Below are 19,409 nucleotides of genomic sequence, written 5' to 3'. Positions count from 1 at the left end.
TGCACACAAATCAGGGTGATAATATCCATCCAACAGAAATCGCCTCTGATTCCCGTCTGCTCTGACCTGGTACTGAGGGCTTCCCTCCTCCAGCTCGTCCAGCTCTTTGTCGACCTCTGACAGGTTCTTATTGATGGCATCCAGCTCGGCCTGCAGGTCCTTGTACTCCTGGTGTTCCCGGTCAAATTCACGCCTGTAGTCTGTGCGCTCCTGCTCATTTTCTATTGGAGGAAATTCACTAGAAAACAAGAGGAAGTAATGAAAAAACATGTCTTCTTAACCCAAAAGACCAGGGGTCCAGGGGTCCAAAGTACCAAGTACATTTACACAAACATTCTGCCTGAGTGTTTCCACTTGGTACAACTTTTCAGAGCAGTATTGTACTTTTTACTTCACTACATTTATCTGTTCGCTTGATCTACTTTGCCAGTTTTACACAGTGCAATCACTGTAAAACAGATCTTACCAAGTAATTTGTGTCCGAGTCTTGTAACGAGTGAAACTGTCAGAGTGATTAGATCATTTTAACCTGTTTTAATAGAAGTCTCAGATTTTCATGAATCTTCTAGAAAAGCTGACAGTAGGATTCTCACACAGCCGTGAAACGTCACAGTTTTCCTTCAGAAACAGGATGAAATAATCCAATGACAGGCGGCCAAGACTTTTAGGACTCACTTTGCAATGCAAAACAAAATATGATCACTCAATAAAACCAATCAGCTCTACCTCGCTGCCCTCCTCCTACATCTGTCTCCCTGACCTCCTATTGCTGCTTCATCAGCACTGGTTGAAACCAATAAATGTTTCAAATGAATCAACTGGATCATTAACTGGTCGGACTGATCAGCTTTCCCATGTGTGTGTTTTTTTTATATTCCCTGGACCGAAGGGTCAAACATTCAGCATCAGAGTTTATGAACCAGCATTAGGTTTGTCCACATACATCCATGCTATAGGTAGCCTGCTAACGTTAGCTTAGCCAGCCTCACTAAGTGAGGATATCGCGAGAACGAGATCCCGTCACAGCCCTAGTGACATGGTCAGTGTTACATAGTGAAACTCTGCCTTTTACTTTAGATTGTAGAACCACATGTTGCTGATTTTCACCCTGGGACATTTCTACTGATACTAAAGTAAAGAATCTGAATTGTGAGAGTAAGACTCGTCTCTTCTTCCCTTCTACCTGTCAAAGTCGTTGTCGTCCAGCTCGTCTCCAGACGAGTTGTAGTCGGTGTCGTCGTGTCCATCAGCGCGACGCGGCCGACCCGCACGTCTCTTTTTGGGCTTTCCAATGGAGCTGGCCGTCTCCGACGCACTGCTGTAGGGAGCCCCGTTCTGCAAAGGCCGGTTCTCTTCTACCAGAGGCCTGAGGAACGACAGTTAGTGTTTGGGTATTTCACAGAACATCTAAACAGCAATGAACAAAGTTGTTGCTACTGTAAAACTACAGAACGAGAACAGTGTCAATGAACCCTATTAGTTATGTAGGGCAGCTTCCAGTGTCCCCCCCATATCCATGACGTAGGAGGAAGTGAAACGCAGCCTGTCTGCATCAGCAGACTCTGCTTCACCCAGGAATCCGTTTCCTCCTCAGCACTAAAGTATTTCATGTAGTTTCAGTGCTGAATGCTTTAAAGGGCACGTCATGTTGAGACTTGTGCTGGAACAATTAGCCAGAAATTATTCAGACAATCAATCATTTACATATTTTTTTTATGTAAAAATACCAAATATTCTCTGGTCTTTGAGACGTGTGGGCAGATTATTTGACAACACATTTTAGTTGCAGCTTTAATGTAGGTGAATCTAAGAAGGTGTTGCACAATGTCCCAGATACCAACTCTCATCTGGTTTGGAATGTGTTCACACTAGTAAGGTTGATTTGGGAGTGTGCTGTTCACTCAGTCCATTGCATAAAGAAATGGAGGCAAATAAACTGTAAGCGGCGAAACATAAGTATGAAGTCTTGGAAAAAGTTTGAGTAGCTCTGTGAAGTTTGACTGACATTGAACATCACACTGTTAGGTAGGGTTAGTCAGATAGAAATTGGATAGATACTTTATGTATTAGAAATGTTTAGTGGAGATAGGATGTCTAGTTAGACTGTTAAATGCTTAGTCATGCTTATGAGTTTCTACAGGGTACATCTGGTCAAGGATAACTAGAGAGAAGAGTTGATGACTGTCAGCAGACAGGGTGTTTAATATTATTATTATGACGTGTAGAACTGTAGCCTTAGCCATAATATGTTCTTATGTTTAAGACACGACATGTTACTAGAGGTCGTGTGAGAATGTTTTTAGTTACACACCACTTAATCAACAGACACACACACACACATTGATTTGCTTCATGTTTTGACTACTGCTATGGCCAGCTGCAAAGCTGGCAACAGAGACGTCTCGGTTGACGTTTCTGTGTAATATGGGGCTAGCCCAACCAAAGTGATATAATATATAGGCCTGGTGGGTTCAGGGTCTTTCATCTTACATCTGCCTGCGAGCAGTTTGGAGGTGCAAGATACCTGAGCGTGTAATGTTAATTTTACCTGTGATCCTTTGAATAAATCAGCACTGTTTTGAAGTTACTTGGACTGTCTCGTCTCTCAGAGTTAGCAATGGTAACAAGAACCAAAGACCAACAACACCCACTGGTCGTTTCCTGTTAACCTAGGATGGAAAACTTTGCTGATGTCTAACTGCTAAAGCTGTACAGAGTTAGTTATGTAGTCGGGTACGGGGACACAGCCTAGTGTCTGCTGAATGATGTCCATCCAGAGAAAACAGCATCAGTGCCTTTGTCCCATATTTCTGCATAAGAACAAGTTCCAGGTGGTTTTCCAGCTGCAGCAGTGTGAAGAGAACCTGTCCAGAGCTGTCATAGATCATAACACTGACCCAATTCAGCACAGGCATGGATCACGATTCAAACAAAGTTAGAAGTGGCTTCTGTCCCCTCACCTGCCTGTCAGGTGTCACCTGGATTGGGGTGTGGTCTGCTGCACACCTGTGTTGCTTTTGTCCTCGCCAGTCTTGTTTAGAAATGTAACCTGCTGTTAAACTCGTTTTATTTCTGTGCACCTGCAAGTGGATCCGTCATTTCTTCACTGCTTTGCATTGTGGGACGATGCTGTCCAAAGGCACACTTAACCACCAGGCAGGTAAACAGATCTGTGTGTCTGGACTTGGGCCCAGTGTTGAGGTACTTATATTTATTTTGATATTGCTACTTTTACCTAGAAGTGGAAGTAATCAAGTACATTTTGCGGTACTTGTACTTAAGCACTTCCATTTTCTGCCACTCCACTCCATCTGAGGCAGGTATTGTATTTTCTACTGCACTACATTTGTTTGAGTCTTTACTTACTAGTTACTTTGCAGATTTAGATGAATAAAAAACAAAATCATCATGATAGTGTATGTTTATACTCCTGATGATCGGTGCAGTGGACTCACTGAGGGCTGTAGCTGTAGGGGGGTTTGTCATAGTAGCTGTCGTCATCCAGGTGACTCCTGGAGCCTCGTAGGTTCTCGGGGTATTCGGACATCGGGACCTCGTCAGGGGGAACAGACACGTTGTTCACCTTCAGGAGAAAAACCATTGCACACATTAGCAACATATATTCAAACAGCATTAAAAAGTTAGAGTTGCAAAAAATCAGGTAGTTATGCAACTGACAAATAAATTATGGACAATAATTCTGAAAACCAATGATCATTTTAGTTTCTAATTCCACGTGTGCTCATCCAACGACTCAGATGTGAACATCTGATGTATATTTAGTGTATTTTGATTTTGAACTCGGGTATGAAGGTCTGCACAGACTTGTCCTCTGAAGGTACGTGACTTAACTGCTGCACCCCTCCGAGCAGCAGCCTACGTGTGCACATGCTGTGGGTGTCCACAGCCAGCTCTCACAGACTGGCCCCGGTTCCCCATATCATGTTTTTGTTGGAGTGTTCTCTGTCTGCTAACTGGTGGGCTGGATGCTTTAGCGTCGGACCTTCCTCTTCACTGCTTTGCAGTAAACAAGGGCTCTGTGCTGATTGTCAGCAGGACTTCCAACTGTGAACAAAGTGACTCACTCACTCATGTCTACTAACTAGGGTAGGTCAGATGAGAGCTGTTGCAAAACATTTCTGAAAATAGCTTTGGAACCGTGATTCATCATGAAATGTGCCGACTGGGTTTTAAACCCTTGAACGTGCTGACAGAGAAGAGTGCGGCCACCTACTGCTGGAGTCTTCCCCACCTCACAACACGCCTGTATGAGACAGAAACCTCGGCTGTGTACAGGCCACACCTTGAAACCAAGCACAGAGGAAAACAGGAGCTTTTCGCCCTGCGCTTCCCCTCCCCCGCTGACAAACAGGTGAGTGTCTCCAAACTGGTCGGACCACTTCAGCTGAACCAGACTCGCTGCGTTTCACAAACACTCGTTTCAGGCTTCTGTTTAGCTTACCCCTCCACAGCATCAGCTTTACAGCGTCTAATTTCTAACCTCGTCCTATGTTTTCATTGCCACTGTTGTTTCTGTGGTTTTACTGCTTTTATCTAGAGTGATTTCATGGTTTTATTCCATATTAACGTGGTAAATAAGCTGCACTACAATAGCACTGGTCTTAGTCAACAAAGTCCTTTACAGTTGTTGCCTCCCGTTCACACACTGATGGCAGATCTGGCCACAGGGAGCAACGTGGAGCTTGGCGTCTTCCCCAGGGACCTTTGGACCAGAAGACACCCCATGTCTACATATCTAATCTAACTGCCCACTTCTAGCCTTCTGTGTTGTTTCCGTTTTGAAACATCTTCTAACTGTGTTTTGAAAAGTCCTGTATAAACAAAGTTATTATTATTTGATGAACATTACAGAAGCTATGAACAGCAAATGTTTGGTGAGCGTGTGACCAGACCAGACCAGCAGCCCCTCTCACATCAACCACATTGAATAAACAGAATGATCAAAATCAGTTATGACAGGCTTTCATGTCATCACCTCCGTGTGTACAGGAGGGGAGCAGGGTGAATAAAAACCCTGTGTTACCTGCTGCTTTCTCAGTCTGTGAAATGTCAAAGAGTCCAAAGTACAGTGCTCACGTCTTGTTTTGTGCAACCGACTGTTTAAAATGATCCAACAGAGAGAAAAGCATCAAATCCTCACAGTGTAGAAGCAACAGCCACAGTGTTTGCATTGCTCTTCACAGCCCGAGTCAAGTTCAGTGAACAACACACTGCCACTCACCCAGTCCTCTACACCCTGAGGAGCGTCAGTCTCGTCGATCACCTTCACTTTCCTCCACAAAATGTTGCTCTTGCCGAAGTACTGGATTTTCTGGCGAGTCTTCACGGCGAAGACAAGCATGACGATCAGAGCGGCGGCGACCAGGAACCCCATCACCGCGGCGATGGCCTGAAACGAGAGAAGACACACTGGGTTACAAACAGAACGGATCCTCCAGTGGTGGTACAGACATGCAAGTGGAGTGTGTGCTCACCTCTTGTGGCTCCAGCACACAGTAGTGGTAGAGGTACTGGTTGACGAATACTCCTGATGGCTGTTGCTGCTGGAACTGGGAGCACATGGCAGCGATTTGTATGCCGTAGACCGACCCGGTAGACTGAGCCATGGGGTTCACTGCCATCAGATACACTATGGAGGCCACCAGTATCAGCAGTGCTAGGATGGCGCAGATGATAATCACTGCCAGGTAGAACTTCTTGGCCTCTGAAATGCTCTGGTGGGAAACGATGATGATGAAGATGGCCAGGCAGGCGATGAAGATGATGCCTGCCATGGCAATGATAAATCCTTTGGCTGAGCGAGGGTCATTGTAGTTTCCCCCCAGGTTCCCGTCCCCCAGCCCTCCCCCCCCCGCCACTGTACATCCCACCATAAGCTGACCCGTAGCTGCTGCCGGACCCGATGCCAAAGCCAGCCAGGGCTCCCTGAGCGTCCCAAGCCAGCGTGGAGGCGACACAAGCAAATATAGCTACGCACATCACAATGACCAGGACGGCCATGATCCTGATGATGCCTGGCGGAGACGTCCAGCGGTAGAAATGCTGGAACTCGTCATCTGCGTAGTAAGAGTAGGCCGGCTGGGAAGGGGCGGCGCTGAACAGAGGGACAGAAGAAACATGCAGAAATGACCCGGGTGAGGATTAGAATCCACAAAACAGGAAGCCACGTGGAAACCAACAAAACTCTACTGCAACAAAATGTTGTTTTTCTTATTTTATGTGGTTTGAAATGTTTAAAATGTCCAGGAGGTAATTTCAAGCTGTGTAATGTCAAAAATTTGATTTCAACATTTTATCTAAATGGAATTAAAGTGTCCAGTATTTTTAAAGACTACTCTATTGCATTACACAATATAATGTATATTGTTTACAATACAAGCTTTAAAGTCAGTTGGTCATGTTAGCATAAAAAAAAAATCAGTTTGAAGAATAAACACATCTATCCCACGTCTGTCTGGTTACGTTCTCTCAGATGTGCCACTGAAACTTGAATCTCTGAGTCCAGACAAAATAAATCTTGTTTCTGAGATTTTAAAACTTAAACTGCCTCCTAAAGACGTAAGGGAGGGAAATTCAAACCACATCAAACTGTAAAACCCTTTAAACTCTGTGGCATTTAATGCTCAACGATCAGCATTTGGTAATGATCCATTTCAGCACAACAAATGACTGTGGCCTCTTGTTGTTCGTATACACAGTGTGATGAGCTTGAGCTCAGTGAATATCTGAACCATGCAAACTGATCAATGACACCAGGGTTTACTGTAAAATCATCAACAGAAACTCACTTCGCATGATCAAACTCGTAGGGAGGTGGACTCCCTTTGGGCCTGGAGGACATGGCTGCTGGATCCACTGACTGCTGCTGAGGCCAGAATCTGGAAGAAGGTTTCAGCTGTTAATACCAATGATGATCTTCTTTACTGATTCATCTGCAGTTTATTTTCTCCATTAATCATTTTGGTCTGGAGAAAACCAGAAAAGGGGACGATCTCCTGAAGTCCAAAGTGTCTCTGGTCTGAACTATCACATAAATAAAATAACATTAAAAAATAAATCCACATTAAGGAGGCTGGAACCAGAGACCGCTTGGCATTTTAGCTTTAAACATGAATTTATTGATGATTGTTTTTCTTTCAAACCAATTAACACAGAATTCCCAGTGTTCACAGCAACTTTCTGTGTCAGATTTAGCAGCAGTGTGTCACATTTGTATAAAGGGTGGATCTTTAATCGGGAGGAAGCTGTAACAGGTAAAGTCAGGTTCAGATGAACACAAACACAATAGGATCAGAATCGAGTTCCTCCACAATCCGCTCCCAAGCTTTGGGATCTAACGCTAATCTGTTTTAAAGTCACAATCATAACAGCTATAAAACCACAAGTGTTTCTCTTTCTTCCTAATAAATATAGGCCACTTCCAACCTTACCGCGCCGTTAACACGTGTATCCTCAGTCCCTTTATTTAAAAAAGATAACTGATTTTAAACTAAAACTCACCTGTCTATTGCTGCGACAGGTAACACGCTATTTCAACATTAAAGTCCAACTCCCTCAAACACAAGCCGACACACTCACCTGTCGCAGAGTCGTCTCCTCTGTCTCACCTGAAACTGCCGCTGTTGACAAAAAACAGTCCGTGCCACACCTAGAGCTCAGCTCGCCGTCAACTAAGCTCCGCCCCCACGCACAGGTGTCACATTACCGGACAAAACAAGACAAGTCGTCTCCGAGTCCGTCTTCATGGAGACATCCTGGGGACCTCCCAGTAAAGACAGGAGGCCAGACACAGGTGTCGTCCACAGCTGGGCTTTTACCTGTGGCTCACTACAACACCTGCAGCGTCAATGACGTCAGCCCGGGAGAGCTAGGCACAGGAAACAACACAATATAAAAACAATCAATCTTATTAATGCTCTTAATGTGTCAGAAAACCTAGCACTGCCTTAGCACCGAGTCCCAACACTGACAAAATGTAGTAAAATTATCAGTCAAGTCAAAAATATACTTTTATTTAAATATTTCAAGTTGAGCGCAAAAGAAATACACCATTAAACTTTTCATTTGCCACCAATCAGCTGATAAAACTGGACGTTATGCTTCTGTTTAATTAGTAATAATATCTTATGACATTAAAGAACAAATAGTTTCACTTTTCAGAAACCTGAGCTAGATTCTGGGATGTTCAGAATCAGAATCTGCTTCATTGGCCAGGTGGGAAGGACACAGGAGGAATTTGACTCAGGTACATCGGCTCCCAGTGTGCAAACAGTAAACCAGCATAAGGCTGTGCAATATAACAAAATAAGCTGTATTAACAGCAGCATCGACAGCAACAAACGGTGCAAACAATGCACTTTCTCTTCCAGTGAAAGAAGCTGCCCAAACAAAGAAAAAGACCAAACTGTCAGTGCATAAGCAAAAGTGTATTCTGAGAACAGAAAGCACCAGATTAAGACAGAACGTGGACACTTACAGCAAAATGTTTGCAATTATATCATCTAACATTAGAAGGCAGACATTACAACAGCTTTTCCATTAGAGATCTGATTTTACAGTGGTGTAAAGAAGATAATGGACATATTTTGACAGTGGCATAATACAAAATATTTAATCTTTGAAATGGCAGAACAAAGTCACAAGTGTTACAAAATATGCATACAGCATTTATAATGCCACTAAACAGGCACATTTCCAGATTCAGGTAAACAGTTGCATATAAAAAAAAGCAGTGTGCAATAAAAACGATGCATGGTCACAGCCGGTATGATGGGTTACCTCCTGACAAATGGTGGTTTTCATCATCTGGAAAAGCAGAAAACCAACAAACATGACAAGTGTAACGAGGCGCAGAGCCAGACGGAAACTGTGCTGCATATTTTATACTTCTCTGTCCTCTCATGTCCCACTGATGACAGGAAATCATTCACATCAGAAACCAGCGTTAAGCCTCAGCTACAATCACAGTATCACAGAGTGTCAGGTCTTTGCATATCAGACAAGTTTAAGGGGAACAGTTTGACAAGTTGGGAAATGTGCTAATTTGTTTTCCTTTTGTCAATATGAAGCAGCAGCTGGTTAGCTTAGCATACAGGTGGAAACAGGTAGCCCGACCGCCTGTGGGGCCGATCACTATCAGTTCATATTTTGTTTGTAAGTGCAACAACAAATACTTCTAATTAACGTGTTGGACTATTTCTAAGAAAAATAATCCTGATGATCTTTAAAGGTGGAACCTGCTACAGCTACAGTCAAGCTAGCTGTTCCCCCTCATCTGTGTGCTAAGCTAACTGGATAGTGGACTTGGCTTCATATTTATCCTACAGATACAACAGTAGTGTTGATTTTATCATGTAATTCTCCACCAGTGAAGCCAAAAAGCATGTTTCCCAAAATGTTGAACTATACCTTTAAGTATAAAATGTTCTACCGGTGCCTTTAACAAACACACACAAACAAACTGCTGTTAGACAACTTTGATGCAGATTTGAAAGACAAAGCAGGAAGTCCTCTTCGTAGTCCTGATGGCGCCAGTTAAAATGCCTTTCCACCTCAAGGACTGCTCAGCTGTCAACAGTACTCGTGTCCCGTGGTCTTCTGGGGCAGAGAAGCCACCGATGTTTAGGTGTATCCGTCGTTCCACTCCATGACTTTGTCATATTCTTGGATCCTCTGCTTGATATGAGACAGTTTGTTCTTCAGGTAGTCACAGCGCTCCTTCTTCTCGAGGACAGTAGGGTCCTGGGGTGGTAGAGTGCAAACACAGACAGGAATAAACATCAACTTCAGCTCTTATTTTCAGAAAAACCAAGGAAACTAGTCACTTTAATGTTTATTTAAATTGAATTTCTTCTGCTGTTCAGCAGCAGCTGCTTCGATGACTACTACTACTACTGTTAAGGAATACTGATGGTGATACTTTTTGTCCCATGGAAAGACAAACGGTGATTTCACACCACCACCACGTCCTGTGTGTGTATCACAGCCTGATCTGTCTCCTCCCTGAGCCACAGAGCTCCACTGTGTCCAGACGCTCTGTCCCACATAGACCGTCCTGCTGCCACAAACCCTTAAAAATCAAATGTGGATTCATCCACTGCTGAAAACATCCCCCACTGATTCCTCCTGTTTGAAATCACAGTGAGCAACTGCTTTAGGAAATTATCAAGATGAAACTATACACAAACCAGTGGGCTTAGGACTGGGAGGCACAGTCAGGGCAGGGAGCTCAGGAAGTCCAGAGAGTTCGACTGACACACAGTTGTCATCTTTTCATGGGATTTTAACATCAACCAAAAACAACAGCAGATTTCTCCTTTAATCTATCATAATAGGAGATTTATTATGTGTGTGGAAGACGACTTCACTGACAGACATGACACTGAACCTCGTGTCTCTAGAGGGAAAGTGCTACGTTAACTAACAGAAGCAGCAGGCTGAGAGAAAACACTGACAACACGCTCACATTTTTCTTCCTCTGGTATTCCTGAAGGATTTTGTTAATGCGCTCGACCTCCTACAAAAAAGAGAGAGACAGTTTTAAACTTACAGCAGATCACCTGATTAAAGACAGTACAACCATTTAACATGACATTTAGACCAAAGACGCTGTGAAAATCTGCCCTCATGCTGGAGCAGGGAAGGAATTAGTGGGTGGAGGGGAAACGCCGTGGGAACAGGAAATGCAAACAGAGGAAGTTACAGGATGGGGAACAACAGAAAGGCTGAATGCAATATTCCAGACGCAGTCAGCGTCAGCCCAAAGCGCTTCCTCAGCGCTCGCCTCCAACCAAACACTGGTGGAATCGGTCCAGAGTTTACGTCTGAGCACGAGCCACGCACAGAATCAGACTGAAGGGGCACTAAGTGTTGTCCATCAAAGCACCGCCCAGTTCGCTGTGACTGTGGTGCTGCACTGTATCTGTGTGGCTGGTGGAGGCACGGCCGCTCAGAACACTGGGAAACTGGGCACTTTGCAAACGCGCTGCATGCGCCATGTGAGGGCGCTTGCACAGAATGATTTCTCACTGGTCTGATGTGGGCAGGACGTAGCTGCCAAAAGGTGATAACATAATGTCACGGTTATATTTCTTCATAATTCAGAATCTTATTGAGAAGTTTGCCTTGTGTCAAACCTCAGCAGATCAGCTGACTGCGGGTGTTACGCTGTTGATGTGATCATGACCATCCGTCGAACAGACATCTCACTGAAAACAATGCCAACCTCCTGGTGACGCTAGAGGAAAGTCATTTTAATACTGTGTTAAATCAAAACGCATCACTGCACCGTGATAAATGCACAGCTGCCTACAGCACACAGTGGACGTAACATGTAGCTCGACATCAGAAGTGCAAAACGCTGCCAGATTACCAGTGACAGCCGCCCTCGGTGTCTCTCCTTCCTCCACACAGCGAGTCACCAAAATACCAAACGGTACACATGCACGATAAAACCTTGCTGCATCAAGTGCAAATATTCTCTAATCTGTTCATGTGAAATATGAACATAATAGTGAGTAAAGCATATTCAGATTCTGAAAGGCTCCTCCTGCAATTGTGTAACCCCCCCCCCCTTACAATAAAAACACAACAGTATTTGAGACTAAACTTTGACCAGACCTTTAGTCCCTAACATGGTTAAACTCCAAAACATTGGTTCCTACAATTCCCATAATGCAACTCCAGTGCATCTTTTGTTAGACCTTCCCCACCAAGTGACAGAATGTGTTTTGGTCGCCACGCCTTCAGCTGGTAACGCAGACGTTATGTTAAAAATGTCTCAAACCCAAACGGAGACACCCTGAGACATAACCAGGATTATTCAGTCAGAGCTAAGAAGCTCCTCCACAGCCTCAGGTCATATGAATACAGGCTGAGCAGCAGCTGCTCCTCACAACAAGTAAAGTGATCTTCACACAATAAATCAGTGGAATGCACCTTTAAACAGCAGCTAGATCTGAGAACAAACAAGTGAAACTGGACACAAAACCGGCTTTAGAACCAAAAGATGCACCGTCAGGCAAAAGAGATAAAACCCAACTGTCCTGTGTGTGTGTGCGCGTGCGTGTGAACCTTTCAGCCCTGCAGCGACTCAGGGATGGAGAGAGTGGAAGACAAGTCATGACAGAAGGTACAAAGAGAAAGTGAAGGTCACTGTCAGTATGATGTTGACGTTAGAGATGTGTGTGAGCGATCACCATCTGGCTGCTCGGGTGCTGCGGCAGACTGCGCATCATAGCGTCCATCTCATCGAACTTCTTGAGGGTAGCCTGCATGTCTGCGTGGAGGTCTTTGTACTCTGCATACTGGTCGTTGAACACGGCTCGGTACTGGTCCCGCTCTTCATCTGACCGGATCGGTGGGTACTTCCTGCAGGATGAAGGAACAGGGTCACGCTTCATTAACATTAGTGTTTCAGTGTAGTCAGGTGTGTGTGTGTCAGAGCAGAGGCTACAGGTGGCAGCAGAATCCAAGCACCTTTCTTTAAGTCTCACCTAGAAAAGGTTTGTAACAGGGTCAAACTCGATCTAGCAAATTTCAGATTAGTTTGAAAGTACACGTTAGCAGAAGCAGCTACTGTGAGATGTGCAAAGCTCTACTACAGTCTGATATACAACACACTGTGTTTTTAGCAGGACTTACGCGATGTAGTCGGCCACAATGACGGGTTTTGGAATGTGTCCCGATGGTATAGCTCCCTGCAAAACCTTGGCTGGAACTGGTTTTGGAGCAGCCTGGATGGGAGCGACCGCGGAGCCTTGGACCTGTTCTGGAGCTTTGGAAGCAGGAGCTGGAACAATCTGACACAGCAACAGAAACCGATTAAAATACTTTAAAAGGACAAGAATGGCAGCTTGGTTTAATTTGTATTAGGGTTTGTGCTACAAAATGCTCACCAGTGACTGTGCAGCTTGCAAATCAGAGGGCTGCATCTGTGTATGTACAACACACAAACATATAACCAAGCATGTAGATAATAATTATGACTCACTTTTGAACAAAGCAGCTCCTTTACTTTCTCTAAGAGTTAAAGGAAAGCACAGTGAATACTCTCATCTATAAACATGAAGCTACAGACAAGACAGACTTTTAGTTTAGACTGGAAACACGAGGAGATGACGCGGGGAGACGACGCGGGGAGCCTGGCTCTGTCCAAAAATACACACACTAGCACCTTTAACACTCAGTAAAGGTTCTATACTGTTAAAGTCGTGTATAAACCTAAGTGTAAATGCATCGAGCTGTGGTTTATGCACCAGGACGTCCTAAAATGGTCAACTACTCCTCTACGAGGCCAAAACACAAACGCCACACGGTGCACAGCGTGCACGACACAAACAGCATAGTAAGACCTAGACTGTGCGTGCACCCCCCCTCCCTCCAGCACAGGTACACTCTCAGACTCCATGACACAGCTGTAAGCCTCTGAACTGATGTGGTTTCTGTTGCTCTGCAGCGCGTCTGTCCGCTAACGTGTTTACAGCAACAGCCTGATGTCAAGCCAGACGATGTTGAAACAATCACTCAGGAGTTCAGAAGATACCAGGCCCTATAAACCAAACACAAACAAAGCTGAGGGCTCACCTGCGCATACCTCTCCCGGTACCTGCGCGCAGCCTCGTGTCTCCACATCTTGAGACAGACCAAGGCTCCAATGAGGTAAACCAGACAAAGAGGAAGATAATGGCGGCAGTCTGGCCTGCCTCTGTCCTGCAGAAGGCCCCGTTGATGCCATTGTTGAAGATGGGGTAGTAGCAGAGCCCTCCGCGGGTTGTGTCGTTCACATACACAACGCCTGGTAAACAAAAAACAAACACACTGCAGTGTGGTGTCTAGGCATCGGCCTCGGCGATGTCTGACGCCACCTCAATAATAATAATATGGGGCTGAACAGACTTTGTTTTTGCTCAAAGCATCAAACGTGACATTTACAATATTCAGAGTGTTGACAAGTAAATACTGTAAAACCTGGACAAATGAAACCCAGCACCGGGGACGAGTCAGGAAGTGTTCAGTGCGTGTAGCTGTGTTACCGACCTGCTGCCATGTAGAGCACGGCCAGCGCCAGGTTGATGGTAAACTCAGTCAGAGGCCACCAGTTGGAGTCCAGCAGGATGGTGCGGTAGTACATGGTCATCCCCAGCACTAGCATGATCACGGTCACCACCCAGACCAGCCCTGCCACCACCAACACAAACGGGGTCTTGGGGCCGGTGTAGTAGGCCCCGCCTGTGCCGGCGCCGTAGTAAGCTCCTCCATATGCACTTCCAGGAGATGAGTATCCGAACATGTTGAACCACTCGTTGTCTTTGTGGACGTAAGCACAGACGCAGGCAAACACAGCTGCCCCCAGCAGGAGCTCCACGCAGCCCAGAATCCTCAGCAGCCCCGCCCAGGACTTCATGTAGGCGTAGCGCTGATGGTATTCCTCCACCCGCTCGCTGTAGGTTAGAGCAGTGCGGTAGGTGCGCCCTGAGCCAGACTCCGGGGCGCCTTGTAGTTCCAGAAGCTCCTTTCCCGAGTTGTAGCTGCCGCCCGAGCCGCCATAGGGATCCCGGTACGAGCCGGGAACAGAGGGGGAGTGTGGAGGTGAGCAGCGCACCCCCTCTGTCGTATTGTTGGTGTTGTTAGAGGAGGTGGGCATGGACCACGGCTTGCTGCTGCTGCTGTTGTTACTCCCTCTGAAGAAGCTCTTCCATGATTCCGGGATGAAGCGGTGGACAGGTTTGATGTCAATGGCGGGGTCGGGCTCCGGCGGGTGGTCTTCAGGGCCGCTGGGATCAAACTCTGGGCCGACGGGTGGCTGGTCTGGCAGAGGCGGGGGTGGGAGCGGGTCGGCGCTCTGAGCCAGTCGATGCGCTCTCTGCTCTCTCAGCGGCAGTGGATCGTAGGAGCTCTGTCGGGGTAGGGAGCCTTGTGGTACTTGGTCATAGTAGGGCGCCTGGCGGTCTCGCTCAGTGCGTCCGTATAAGCCTCGTCCGTTGGACATGAGGATGGTGATGGTCCCTGAGAGAACACACACGTTCTTAAGATGCTGCCTTCACAGTTAGTTTACTGACAAAAAACTGATTTCCAACACTTAATAACTGATTTCAGTGATCGAGTCCACTTATCAGGCCAAGAACCAAAACCTTCTCTGGTTCCAGCTTCTCCAGTGTGAGGATGATCAGAACCTCTGGGTGTTCGACTGTTGGTTGGACAATACAGGACTTTTAAAGATGTCCTCTGCAGAGGACTCATCATCTGATGTTTAATAAACCAGAAGAATAATCGATGATTTAAGAATCGACAGATCAAAACTTTAGAATATGGCCGAGTACCGTTTTCATTTTAACTCGTGTATTTTAAATGATTCAGTTGTGGCACAAATAAAGTGTCTGACTGATGAAGCTCTGGTTTTAATGTGTTTGCCACTAGTTACCTATACTGAACCGCCTCGATTCCAAAGCAGCTGTTTTTCAGTCTAAACATAAGACCAGTATTGTTCTTAGCAAACTTTGTCATTTAGTTTGTTTTCTTAACGTGCTGCTGCATCATGTGATCAGTCAAATTCATTGACAAATGTTAGTACAATAAAGGATTACGCCGGAGCTCCAATGAATGTTTTTATCTTATTGTATAGAAAACAGTTTTAAAATAAAAGGACCCCCCCATGTTCCTGTTTGTCTGACCAACAGTCTAAAACAAAAATGTTTATCTTACAATAATAAGGAAACAGAACAAGGAATCCGAGAGGCTGGAACCTTCTGGCATTTTTGCTTGTAAATAAATGAATTATTAAACAATTCAGTTATCTTCTCACAATGACCCGTCACGTCATATTGTCACCATTTATAATCACTAAGACAGAACTCAGCTGACAAAGGAAGAGGAAATATAAAGGAAGAAGCCAAAAGATGAACTAAACTCTGGACATTCAACAGTATCGTTCATGCCAGATCATGTCCCCCTACAGGCAGCAGTACCCAACACACACAGCCAACCCCCAGTTCCTCAGGCCACCACACAGACCTTATATCCCAGCATCCTCCATGCACGCTGAGTCAAGAATGCATTTCTGTGCTGCAACCAAATCAGGAGCAGGTCGAACTCCCCTGCCGCTGTAACAATAACAGCGCACGTGTTGTGTCCACAAGCTCAACTTACCGGTGTCTGTTGTTGGCAGCACACAAATACATTCTTACAGCCAGTCAGCCCTCAAAAGCCCATCTGATCTCAAGAGATTATAAAATATGAAGTGTGCATCAGTACCTCTTTCACAGGCAGTCACTCAACACCACTTACATTGGCTGGCAGGGCAGAATGCAAACCTGGTATGAACGTACGTACAGTGAGTCCAGGAATCACCTGTAAAGACAAAGATGGTAGGATGTGACGATGGAGCGACCTGGATGCTCTCAACTGCCCAAAGGGACGTTTGGTTCCTGTTTTGTGTGAGCGGCTTCAGCTGCGTGAGGCTGGAGGCTGTGCAGTGTTACACACAGAGGTCTCTGTTGTTCAGTATGGTGATGTAAGCGGGGCGGACAAACTAACGCAGCAAAGCTGAACGGCAGCACAACCTGCAGCCTCCACAGTGACCGCACAGGTGAACCTCTGAGAAACAGTCTGAACACAACCTGAGCATCATCGCCTTCATGGAGGAGGATCCAATGCAGCACTGGTGGATCAGACGGACTCAGTCTGACACAGGGGTTCCTAATAAACTGACCAGTGAGTTCTGAAATCAAAATGAACTTTGAAATTTAACGTGGATGTAAAGACTTGAACGTGCTCAGAGTAATGGAAAGGTGGACACAACGTCCATGAGAGCTGCTGATGAAGACCATGTGTCAGAAAGCTCCAGCTAGAGAACGGGCCCTGAGGTGAGACCGTGGCGTCGCCTCGTACAGATATTTAATCCACATGGGTCAAACAAAAAGGGCAGAGAAATGTTTGGCACATCTGATTATTAGCTGACCTTGGCGCCTTGGTGATTTTCAAAAATACTGATCGACTTTCTGGTGACTTACTAACTGAACAAGGAGCGAAATGGTTTTGACCAGACTACAGGTGTGTTTCTGTGTAAATAGATGGACAGGTGCATGAGGGGGCGTGTTGCAGAAAGGTAAACTAAAACATCAGGACTACAACTAAATACCACTGACATGACAAAAGAACACAATCACTTTGAATAACTGTGTCTCCTCTCTCTCTCTCCCCTCGTAGCGTCTCCTCTCTCTCTCTCTCCCTGTACCTTTCTGGCCCTGGAGCTCTACGTCTCTGACGAGCAGTCCCCAGCCACATCGACCTGATCAGTGTTTGATTGATTGTTGTGTCTTGTTGCTTTTCTTCTCTCTCCTCTATCCACTCGCCCCAATCGGTTGAGGCAGAAGGCAGCTTTTCTCTTTAATGATATTCAGTTTAGAGATCATTCCTGGTGGTGTCCTGTCACTGGGCCGATCTCTGACAGCTGCTCCACGGCCGTGACCTCCTGACCCACAAGCCCAGTCTGGCTCCAGTCTGAACACCATCATCTCACCACTCTGTGACTGGGTGCCAGTAGAAACCAGGACGAGGGCTCACAGTGCACCAGGTGGAGTCAGACACACACCTGTTCAGGTTATCAGGAAGCTGATCTGTGATAACACAGCACACGGATAAACTCAAAGTGCTTGTTCTTCTTCTTCTTCTTCTTCTTCTTCTGGCTGTTCCCGTACCACACTGTAAAAAGTTCTTCTGGCTGTTCCCGTACCACACTGTAAAAAGTTACTTCATATTCCTGGTGCTGGATTCACTGTGGCAGCTGTTTGAGGTTAAAGTTCACCTGTTTTAACTGCGACGGTGTGAGAAGCTGAATTATTCGGTAACAACAGTTTAACTTCGGCCGTGACCGACTTGTTTACAGCGGCAGTAGATTTAGAAACCGACATCCTCCTGTACACGGTCCGGTCGTCATGAGGTTTGTGTCCATAACAAACTCAAGTATATGAAACGTAGCGGAGCAGCAGCGAAGAGACGTGAAAAGTAAAGTAGACGTAGACGTAGACGACTAACGAGTCCCACCCGGTGGACCTCCAGCTGGCTCACAGCCGGGGGCTCGGCCCGGAGACGTTTTAACAGTTTCTACGGTTGTTACTGATCCGGTTTCGCTAACAGCCGCGACCGAACAGACGAACTCCCCCGACGTGTCGACCTTAGGCTGTTTACCGCCGACTTTTCGACATAAAACCTGACGTTTGTCACAACGAACCGGCCCCAACCACCAGTGAACTGTAGGCTCTGCTCGATACGTTCAATAAGGCCGTAAAACCAGAGTCTAGGTCACTCACCTTCGTCGCTTCTCGTCCTTTCCCTGCCTTCTCTGTCCCATTTCACCAAACCGCAGGTTTCCCTCGGACACAGCCACGTGACCTGCCCATCCCTGTGACGTCACCGAACACAGAGGGGGTAGTGTACCTGTCGGAGGCTCAACTGAAGCGTCACCGCGCGGCCCGTAACAAAACCAGGTGTCACACCTTCGGTCGGATCACAAAACTAATCAATCATTAAATTATTACAGACCTAGTCAAGACATAGCATCAGAAAAACAAAATCATCATCTCTGACACGTTTTATAAATAGATTATGTTTTTGGTTTTGTATATAATCCATTACTTTAATCGTACTGTTTCTTGTGATGAAACCATTTTTAAACCATAAAAAGTGTTTTTAGTCAAATAAAACATTGACGTGAGGTCGTCACTGTGGATGGGATGGTGTGATGGGCATTTGTCACGTTTTCTTTTATTTTGTCGTCCCAGTGTTACTCACTGCGATTAGCCGCAGCTGTAAAGAACACAAGGAAAAACAATAAAACAATCTGATGAGACATTCAAGAAAATTCTCCAGAAAACCAGATTAGCAAGTACTGTCGAGCTGATTATATGATGAACAGTCGAAGATACTTTACGTTTACATACAAGTGTATGACACTGAAAACATGTTGAATGACAGGACTGCTCTGGTTCCCAGTGACCTAAGGCTGTGGTGATGTGGTAGGAATGTGATTTAAAGTTTAGAAATGCCTCTAGATTAGGGTTTAAATCCTAAATAAAAATAGTACGTTGTATCTTAATCTTTACCTGAACAGCTGTTTCTAATGACTACACTAGAAAAATGAGGATGTTAAAGTTTATTAACTGTATGTTCTGAGACATTTCAGTTTATTGAGCATCAAGAGTTAAATTAAAGCCTTTGAACAAAACGTCACATTCGTATGGAAGCAGCCCACATATCTTTGCCAGTGGCACCAAGCATGTGACATACATGACATTTTAAATACGGTCTACAGACTTAATGTGCAAAAACACATGATCATATGGAGCAGCCCTGCCCGGTGACCACCAGATGTGCAGCTCCAGGCAACAGGA

General features: G+C 45.5%; 2 protein-coding genes across 2 annotated transcripts in view; both read right to left on the bottom strand.

Annotated features, from left to right (window-relative positions):
* The window catches only part of oclna (occludin a), an 8,790-nt gene extending 1,199 nt beyond the window's left edge, over nt 1-7,591 (bottom strand). Inside the window, 8 exon segments of the mRNA XM_020587098.1 lie at nt 67-238; nt 1,184-1,366; nt 3,456-3,583; nt 5,243-5,410; nt 5,496-5,874; nt 5,876-6,115; nt 6,810-6,899; nt 7,522-7,591. Coding sequence (XP_020442754.1) covers nt 67-238; nt 1,184-1,366; nt 3,456-3,583; nt 5,243-5,410; nt 5,496-5,874; nt 5,876-6,115; nt 6,810-6,862 — 1,323 coding nt within the window. The 5' untranslated portion in view covers nt 6,863-6,899; nt 7,522-7,591.
* Nucleotides 7,592-8,117: 526 nt separating this feature from the next.
* Nucleotides 8,118-18,436, bottom strand: LOC109952177 (MARVEL domain-containing protein 2-like). The gene is given in 10 exon segments (XM_020587103.1): nt 8,118-9,762; nt 10,487-10,537; nt 12,219-12,390; nt 12,664-12,821; nt 12,918-12,953; nt 13,606-13,688; nt 13,691-13,816; nt 14,059-15,027; nt 16,306-16,368; nt 18,330-18,436. Coding segments are annotated over 8 exon segments (1,698 nt in total). The 5' UTR covers nt 15,011-15,027; nt 16,306-16,368; nt 18,330-18,436; the 3' UTR covers nt 8,118-9,642.
* Between the last annotated feature and the right edge of the window lie 973 nt (nt 18,437-19,409).

This window comes from Monopterus albus, unplaced genomic scaffold, assembly GCF_001952655.1.
Source record: "Monopterus albus unplaced genomic scaffold, M_albus_1.0 scaffold439.1, whole genome shotgun sequence".
Taxonomy (NCBI): Eukaryota; Metazoa; Chordata; class Actinopteri; order Synbranchiformes; family Synbranchidae; genus Monopterus; species Monopterus albus.
This window is presented reverse-complemented; position numbering and strand designations above follow the sequence as displayed.